Consider the following 10,084-nt stretch of genomic DNA (forward strand, 5'->3'; position numbering starts at 1 on the left):
TAAATATTAATACTGATGAACCCTCTATGTGCCTATGATAGTAGTTGTCCTGAACAGCGACATTAATTAAGAAAATACTTATGAAATATCATGTATCGAAATTACAGTTTTGGACACATTTTTGATTTTTGCTTCCTGAAACTAGGGAAAAAGAGCTGGGATCCTAATTTTTTTAGGATATGTGAGTCTTACGACCAGCTATTAAAATATATTACTATGAGTCACAAATATTGATTAGCGTAGGATAAAAATAGTTATTATCAAGCTTGGATCGTATCAAGCATGGGCACTTTCCCCTATATGTTTCAATTTTAAATACGCGCCTTAATAAATAATCTGCCAATTGCGTTTTGCCTACTTTTCGGCGAATAAAAACGGACGGAAAATGCACTACACTCAACTCTTCGTTATCCGACACTTCGATATCCGGGTGACAGCTGCCAAACACTGTCGGTTGATATATTCAAAATTATTTTCACTATATAAACATGAAGTTTGTCCAGAGTGAATTAAAGTATTATTAACATTGTATCGAAGTTTTTAATACATAATTGTGATAAAAAATGAAACATAAGCACACCATGAAGAAAATTCTCTTTTTCTTTGTCAGACAGAAAATAAATTCACACTACACAAAATAGAAAAACCGTTGATCATTCAAAAAACCTAAATGTCATTTTGTCCCCCAGTCAGCCGGATAACGAAGAGTCTACTGTATTTAGTGTTAGTTCACTTTTCGCCACACCAAATATGTCTCCGTCATATTCGCGCTCCCGCCAATTTTGTCTGGATATTTCGTAAATTACCCCTCAGAAATTATTAATCTTATAATATTAATCTTATATAGGACATGGTAAATATATTTGGGATTACTTACCAAACTGAATGTTCATCAGAAACACTCAAGAATATTTTCTCCACATTTTTCCGAGAACCACAAGTCAATTACACTTACCGTTGTCTCTCTAAGAATTTCTAAAATAGGTTTCTGTGCTATTAGGGGCACAATATTTATTAAATTTCTCTCAAAATTCTCAAACAAAATTCTCTCATATGTTTTTGCACAAGAAGAAATTGTGGAAGTTGGTGAAATTGCCCTATTCTCAAATATAGGCAAATTGAATTAACTGCTGTCCCGAATAGGTCTCCTTGTGTCAATTCAACTCCTAGAATTTCAACGGGCCAATTCCAGCACGCAGAACTCAAGTAGAAATTTTCTTGTAACATTGCCTGACAATTGAGAGCAGTGAAAAAAAAAAACGGGGAGCCCAAGTATCTGTCGCAGTGGTGAGAAGAAGTGAGGAAGGCGTTTATTAATTTTATCGTGTCATAAATTCAATTTCACCCTCGCACTTTTCACCCTTCCTCCCCTAAAATGTCCCCCTCCCCCTGGCTGGAGGGCGCGTTTGTGTGTGGTAATATGGAAATTAGACGGGGAGAAAATACACTTTGAGGCACATTTATGGAAAATACACAATGAGATACTTATTCCTTCGCAAAAGGCATCTAAGACACTCAATGTAAATTAATTTTGCTTCCATTTCGGCACCATTGCAAATTCCCTTCACAATGAATTGATCATAAAATTTGACTGGGATGTTCTCCTCCTTTTTTTCCAGCACAAGAAAGAAAAACTCTTTATTTCGCAGACCATTTATTAATGTTTTTTAATGAATCTTTTAGAGATTTACACGATCATCATAGAGATCTCTAAAGTCTAACAATTTGTTCAAAACTTCAGAATATTCATCAGATTCCAGGCCAGTTTCCTTGAAGCGACACATTTTGCCCAATTTGACCTTTTCCGCTTCCACATGGAGACTCTCAATGGTTCCCATGAGATGCTTTGTGGATGACACTGAAGCCAGTACAGGAATTGAGATCATCCTCGTTCCCTCCTCCCTCAAATACCCCGTCACATGTCCAGTTGCATTGAGAGTCTTTGCAAAGATTTCTCCAGGATAAGGCACTTTCACGGGCATTGGAGACTGCAGAGTCATCACAGGAACAGCATTTGCACATCCAAATGACCCCAAATGCTGTTGCAACTTGAAGTTGGCAGCTCCATAGGGAAAGATTGATGATTCGAGAGATTGTGGATCTTCTCGTGAATCTTTCGAATAAATCTGTGATCTGTGAATGCCACGGATGACAGTCTGCATCGTCAGTCCACGAGAAACTTCACTATTGGGCGTCAAATGGGTGAAAATGGAACTTGGACGATACTGGTCCAAGCCATCAGACACACTCTCAAGCAGCGGCATGTCAAATGGTAAGCCTGTATTAAAGGATTTCTCTTTTAAAGGCTTTTAAAAACTAGACCTCTAAAACGTTAACGTTTTAGGCTTTTCTTAAACCTCTAAATAAAATTTTTAATGATATTTTTTTTAGAATCTTAAATGTTTCAAGACATCAGAGAGGAATAAAATCAAGACAGAAAATTAAGAAAGTTATGCAGCATCAAGCATTTTTGCGCAATGCTCGAACTCGTGACTTATACGGGCTTCAGACCTAAGGCTTAGCCATAAGGCTTAACTTCTCTAGATTCGTATCAGTCGAAAAGTTTTGGAAAATTTTGATTTAGAAATGGACTATTAAGGGGAATTAATCTATTTGAATCAGAAGAACAAATTAAATTGGTTGCTATTCAGAATTTTGAGACCTTCGGAAACTAGGCTAAACCTCTAGTCTGAACACGGTCTTAGATGCTATACCTCAAAAGTACTTTCCCCATTGCAAAAGAAAGCGGAATAGGAATAACAAGCGAAAAATTCCTTGGAATTTTCCACTATTTTTCCTTAAAAAATTCCATAGGAATTTTCCATAATAGGTTCCAAGGAAAATTTAATGGATTTATGCTGGATTTTTTCTATAGAATACATCCATGGAAATGCTCGTGGAATTTATGTGGATTTTTCCACCAAAATAAAATGGAGAAAAAATGAAGCTGTCACATGCACCTCGTGATTTTACTTCCGAATTTTATAGAAACGACAAAGATTACGTGGATTATAATATGTTTTTCTAAACCAGCAATAACGAATTGACACTTTGAGCAATAAAAAAATATTTTATTAAAAAAAAAATTTTTTCCTAAAATATATATTAATTAACATAAAAACAGCATTATTTTAGGTTGGCGACCTATTTAATGTAATCACTTCATTATTATCTACACGAAACGTAGCATCGCATAATTAATTATATTATAATTGCCACATGAATCACTAGAAATGTTTGCGGAAGGTTTGGAAACAAATTCTAAAAGTTGTCGCAACACCATTTTATTTGTTTGACATTTCAGAAAACTAGTGGAAAAATCCATATAAAACACTATGGAAAGATAGTGGAAATTTCCATATGTTTTTTCCAGGTTATCCCGCGGACGTTTCACGTGTGAGTTTCCATATAAATCTTAACCGCGGAATTTAACGCTGGAATTCCAGCATGTCGTACTAGTAAATTCCATGGAGCACTATGATTTCCATGGAATTTCCGGCTTTAAATTCCATAGGAAAACTTAGTGGAATTTTAGCGTCAAATTCCAGCGAATTTAGCCATTTGGACGGAAGATTTCCATTGGAATTTTTGCGGAATTTTGCTATGGGGTTCCCATCATTTACCGTTTACCGGTACCGGTACCGCTTCTCAACCTATTCGATTCCTTTCATAAATCACTCAAAAGATCCGAAAAAATAGTTTTAAAAATAATAAAATTAATTTTCAATTTTCCCACAAGAAATGCTTATCGGTTTATAACTGGTTCATTACCGGTTCACAACCGACTTTAACCTATTTATAAATCACTCAAAATATATCCCAAAATATCTTAGAATATAATTGTATTGCGGACAAAAATTACTAATCGGTTATGAATCGGTTCATTATCGACTCATAACCCATTGGAACCGATTCAGACTTGTGAGGAATTCGAAGACCTTTCCAATGAACGCAAAATGATACCATTCGATTGACAAATGCGCTATGTAGAGCCTTTTTAACCTTTGATTCTGAAAAACCGTTCAATAGTACAGTAAACTCTCGCTAATCGGATTTTTTAGGATCAGCCTACTTTTTAATTCAGGCAACAATTATATTTGAAAAATTTTGTTGACATTTTTCACGTTTGTTGCTCATTCTTGTCGAATGAATCAAATATCCTCAAATTTGGCACGGTTTTCCTTAGTTATGATTTGATTTTACATTATTGAGGGGTTTTCAAGATATTTACAATAAATAAGAATAGGGTAAGTGTGCCAAATTTCGGCATAGTTGCATGCAAGCGTCAAAGTCTCAAGTTTGATATGTAATATATTAAAAACAAATTGATTTTTTTATTCTTTCTTCTGAACGAGTATTGTTGGGAACCTTGTAAAGAGTTTACCGTCTTTATTTACTCTAAAATCATTCTTAATAGATTTTAAAATGAATAAAAATATAGACAGAACTTTGGTGCTCTATTTCGGCCACCTTGATTCTCATAGTTTCTTGCCCTTCGGGAATTCTTCCAATATCTTTTTCACGTCATCTCGTTTGTCGAAGCTATATTTTTTGTTATTCTTTTGCATTGTATAATCTCTAGAGTACGTGAAATCTAAATGTTCATGGAAATTCGAGGAACAAAAAAGGTGGCCGAAATTGCAAGCTGGCCGGAATTTGGCACACTTACCCTATGTAAACTTAATATGAGTATGCCGATGAACTGAAAATCGGTACAATTCGAACAATTTGACACCAGAATTTCTCATCTTTAATTCTGATGACATTTCGCTCCCAATTTTCCGAATTTGATAGAATCTACTTTACATTTTCGTATATGGACGAAATATTCACCTAGGTAACCTCGAAAAGTAGTAGCTCTTTTGTAGCTGGGATTCTTTACAGGGACCTCGGAGTGCTTGCAATTCGAAATACTTGAAAATTTAACTGTGAGTTGAATTTTGGGGAAAAGAATCGCGTTGGGAGAAAACTGTTTTCGGCGACAGAAATGCATAAAAAATGGCTTTATACAATTCTTTATGCCTCTGGCACAGCTCGCTATAATTTTTTGAAATCAAAATTCGCGTATGTTTATCAAAAGATTTGTATAGATATTCCACTATTTCGGTCCCAAAATTAGATTGCTCAAAATTGAAGTTGTTATGATATTCAAAAGAAGAAGAAGAGTCCGAAAGAGTGGGATAGGCATATGCAAAGCTTTTAAGTAAGAAAGGGATGTGAATTTCGATTTCATGAAATTTTCCTGATCTAAAAGGTGTGCCAGAGCCATTACCCCTAAAATTCAACTCAAAATCGAATTTTTACGCATTCCGAATTGCAAGCAATCCGAGGTCCTCGAGGTAATTTTCTATTTTAAGTAGTTTGAGTACAGAAGCACAAGGGCAACAAAAAGAAAATAAAATTCCTTAAAATCTGTTAATAAACATTAGAGGTAGAATCCGGTTAATTTCGAAATTGTAAGGATCGGGGTATAGTTGGGTGGAGTTGTGTTTGATGAGATCCATCATTAGAAATATCTCGATCTCAGATACAAGACAGTAAAATATCTTCGAAATAGCTTAAACAAAAGAGGAAAATTAAAAAAGTGGTCAATAAAAATAAAAATCGGCCAGCAAATTTTACGTTTGACTTATCTTACCCAAAAACGTAAAATCAACTTGAAATTTAAAGGAAAATATTATCAAAATTTCATGAAATTTATAAATTTTGGAAATATTCATGTATTTTTATTCAAATTCATCAAATCAAATTGTATTTTTGGAAATTATTAGTTTTTCGAGTTTCTTTATTAAGAAGAACTTTATTCAAGAGCTATGCTGAAAGATAATTCACGGAGAAATCTATGTCGTACGTTCGAACAGTTCAGGGGCTCTATCGTCTTTTTTTAAATTAATGAAATGACAAAGTCGGGTAGATATGGATAAACTAAAAACGGGAAGATTTTCATTCGACATTCGAAACCTCCAATTCGATTAATTGCTATTTTTTCTGACAATGGTTTCTGATGTAGAAATTGTTTTTCTCGGGTTTCGCGATGCTGAAAGTGGGTTTCTCGGGTTTCGCGATGCAAATCTTGGGTTTCTCGAGTTTCGCGATGCAGAAATTGGGTTTCTCGGATTTCGCTATGCAGGAATTGGATTTTTCGGGTTAAGCGATGCAAATTTTTTGGGTTTCATGGGTTTCGCGATGCAAATTTTTAGGTTTCTCGGGTTTCGCGATGTAGAAAATGGGTTTCGCAATGCAGAAAGTGGGTTTCGCGATGCAAATTAGGGTTTCCTGGGTTTCGCGATGCAGAAACTGGATTTCGCAATGCAGAAAGTGAGTTTCTCGTGTTTCGCGATGCAAATTTTGGGTTTCTCGGGTTTCGCAATGCAAATTTTAGGGTTTCTCGGGTTTCGCGATATAGAAATTGGGTTTCTCGGGTTTCGCGATGCAAATTTTAGGGTTTCTCAGGTTTCGCGATGCAAATTTTAGTGTTTCTCTGGTTTCGCGATGCAGAAATTGGGTTTCTCGAGTTTCGCGATGCAGAAAGTGGGTTTCTCCTATTTAGCGATGCAAATTTTAGAGGATTTCTCGGGTTTCACGATGCAGGAATTGAATTTCTTGGGTTTAGCGATGCAATTCTTGGGTTTCTCGGGTTTCGCGATGCAGAAAGTGGGTTTCTCGAGTTTTACGATGCAAATCTTAGATTTCTCGAGTTTCGCGATGCAAATTTTAGAGTTTCTCGGGTTTCTCGGCGCAGAAAATGGCTTTCTCGGGTTTCGCGATGCATAAATTGGGTTTCTCGGGTTTCGCGATGCAGAAAGTGCGTTTCTCAAGTTTCGCGAAGCGTTTTTCGGAGATTTAACAAGGGTTTCTCAATATGAGTTACCCCTTGTTAAAAAAAACCTCTTTTAAGCTTAATCTCCAGTAAGCTAATTAAGCTTAACTCATATGTTCACGATACTGAAGTTACTAGAAGCACTTTGTTAAAGTTTGAGCCCGATCACAGGGCACAAAATTTTGTAAAAATTTTAAATTATAATTTTAAATTAAATTGAATTCATTCGTGCTCAAACACAAAAAAAGTTTTCTTATTTTTGAAAAAATAAATAATCTTTCAAAATTAAATCTCTCTGAATTCGGCACGAACTTTTGCAATGACCCAAATTATTAAGCATCTCACTAAGTCTGCACAGTAATGGCATTATTCTAAAATAATTGATTCTAAAATACCGAATTAAAACCTTAATCCTTCCTGAATGCGACAAAAAAAAAGTTGAGGGAACTCACCTAAATTTCCTGAACACATCTTCAATCCGTAGGCATTGAGATCAGCACAGAATTCGGATAAAACCATCGGCTGCAGGATGTCCTTGGCGCGATATTTCAGTGTCAAAGTGTCCAAGAAAGTGGCCAGAATCGCAGATGTTTGGTAGAAGTTCTCCGGATCGTAAGAAACGTTGGGAAACTGCCTGCTTCCAGACACATTCCTCCAGCCTTGAGCCATTGTTGAGACAGGAACAAACAGCGAGGAACTTTCGATGAGGGACGCAAAACTCAGGGAGAGATTGACCACACGGATTTGGGAAGTCACAGCGGAATCTGCATTCTTGAAGTTCCTCACTTGAGGAGGAATTAATGGATAGGCCAGGATACATTTCCCGTACTCATCGTTGAGATCATCAAAACACTGGGCAGTGAGACCGGAAAAGCCATCAGTGCAGTCAAAGAGGACCTGGAATCCCTGACAATTGTCACATTCCTCAATGTACTGGCGGATCTTGTCCCCGAAATCTTCACCAAAACTCCCGGATTTCCACAATTCCCGGCCATTTGTGAACGTATCAAAGGAGTTTTCCTCATCAGAGTGGCTATATTCCCTGATGACATTTACACTTCGCGGATGGTAACGGGTGTACATGAAATCTGTCCAAGATTTCACTGTATTCCTGAACTCATAATCTCCCTGAACATTGGCCTGGCCAGTTGTGTCCAAATCCTTCTGGAATGTTGGTTTCTCCGCCGCTTCCTCTCGGACAACTTCTATACTCTGGGAATCCCATGGAATCTGAGGATTCAGAGCGTCAGATCCACCAGAAAGAATCTTCTTCCGTGACTCATCACCATAGAGATCTCCATCTTCTGATAAATGCACCAGAGCACCTTTGAGATCTACACAAAGCATCCTAGGCGTGTATGTGACATCTCCACGATGATTCTGCCCTTCCCGGAACAGCACATCATGATTAATCTCCGGAATTCCAGATCCCGGTTCATACTGGAATCCAGCCTCCTACAAGAGAGATTCTTATTAGAAAAGAACTGGGATTAGAAGAAAATAACTTACCTGAATGTTCCAAAAATGCGTGCCCACGTAATTGGCATAATTTCCCAACTGAAGGGTCAGAATTTCGCGGCTTTTCATTGGGAAAATGAGGGAAAATGCACGTGCAAACAGAAACACAACTTTTGTTTATAAAAACAGCTGATTGCCATTGGAGACACAAACCATTTCGCCAGCGTTCAAAGCGCTATTTTTCCGTAAATGGCCAAACTGTGAAGTTTCTTCTTTGGAGGGAAATTTAAAATTGAAGATGCACATGCTTATGTTAATCATCTTGATATCTTTGATAGAGCGTAAGTAAAGAAATACGATTTAAGCGCCACTGTGAGTGATTAAACGAACTTTAGATGTTCTGAAAAGTTGTAGGAGATTTTACCCTCTCAATGCATTAAAAATTAAATATAATTATGGGGATTCCCTCAATTGGAGCCCAAAAAGAGCTGTTGTTCGCAATTTTTTTGGAAGACAATAAAGCGAACAACAATTTTCATAGATATAGGGTAAGTGTGCCAAATTCCGGCCAGCTTGTAATTTCGGCCACCTTTTTTGTTCCTCGAATTACCATGAACTTTTAGATTTTACGTACTCTAGAGATTATCCAGTGTAACACGGAAATTTGCACATTTTTGCCTCTAACAAAAGAAGAATTTTAGCCCTGGGAGTGGTTTAAAATGCATATAAGACGAAAAAAAGTTGAGACCTTTATAAAATTTCATATAAAATTAGATCATGAAATATTTAATTTTTTACATGGAATTGCAAAACATTAAGTCACTTTTGCCGGGCACTGTAGATTGAAACCCTGAGGTGAAATGATAATTCTGTCTAAATTGTCCCATCGCTAGTATCGAGTGTCGATTATGGACAATCGAGATGTTAACTTGCATTTTTTGTCGCTAGTGTCGATAATTCTCGCCACTACGTCAGTTAAATCAGCATTTGTCGTAACTTTCTTTTGACAACTTTTCAGGAGACGAAATTTTCAGTTCAGCATTATTTTTCTTAAAAATGAGCCCCGAATGCGATACTTTTGAGTCAAAATAATAAAAGTGGCACTAATAAACTGTAAGTTAACTTGAGAAAATCTTTATAAAATGATTTAAAAGCTGAGATATTGAGATATACGTTAGAAGAAACACAGTAATATTTTATCGTAACTTGCATCGTTTATAAAGCCTTAACTTCTAATGTATGGAGATCTTGGAAGTTACGACAATTTTCAAAAACACATTATATCAATTTTAATTACTCTAGTGATAATGAGTGCATTTATTTCACGAAATTAGTCAATTAAACTGTGGTTCTTGTCACTAAAAGCTTTTATTTCATAAATTTTATTTAATAAATTTTGTGCGCCGCATCGCTTGTTTTGTTTTGAAATAATGACAGATGGACAGGGATTTTTCCTCACTTTTTTCTCACAAATATCGAATTAAAATGATTTAATGTTGCATTATTCGCACTGTCTTTGGATATTTGGAAGAGTTTGTGAACGTTTTAATGAGAAATATTAAATTTTTGCTGCAAATTACAAGCCACGCAAGCGAGCTAAAAAAGTTACGGCAAATGCTGATTAGAGCAAATTTTGTATGAAAATTTGTCGTAACTTCCCCAAAAATGGAAGTTACGACAAATTCTGATAAATTTTTATTAATTAAGGACACTTACGATAATTTTTGTTTAAAATAATTTTTAATGGGCCTATAAATGTTTCTTTTTCTTAAGTGAGTTTAATAAACAAAATTACGCCGATTCTAA

General features: G+C 36.0%; 1 protein-coding gene across 1 annotated transcript; it reads right to left on the reverse strand.

Moving 5' to 3' along the window:
* Nucleotides 1-1,637: 1,637 nt before the first annotated feature.
* LOC129806577 (protein misato) lies at nucleotides 1,638-8,500 on the reverse strand. The gene is made up of 3 exons (XM_055855266.1): nucleotides 8,330-8,500; nucleotides 7,273-8,275; nucleotides 1,638-2,278 (listed from the first exon to the last, which is right to left on the reverse strand). Exons 1-3 carry the CDS (start codon nucleotides 8,405-8,407, stop codon nucleotides 1,680-1,682), a joined length of 1,680 nt encoding a protein of 559 aa, XP_055711241.1. The 5' UTR covers nucleotides 8,408-8,500; the 3' UTR covers nucleotides 1,638-1,679.
* Between the last annotated feature and the right edge of the window lie 1,584 nt (nucleotides 8,501-10,084).

This window comes from Phlebotomus papatasi, chromosome 3 (assembly GCF_024763615.1).
Source record: "Phlebotomus papatasi isolate M1 chromosome 3, Ppap_2.1, whole genome shotgun sequence".
In the NCBI taxonomy this organism is placed as follows: domain Eukaryota; kingdom Metazoa; phylum Arthropoda; class Insecta; order Diptera; family Psychodidae; genus Phlebotomus; species Phlebotomus papatasi.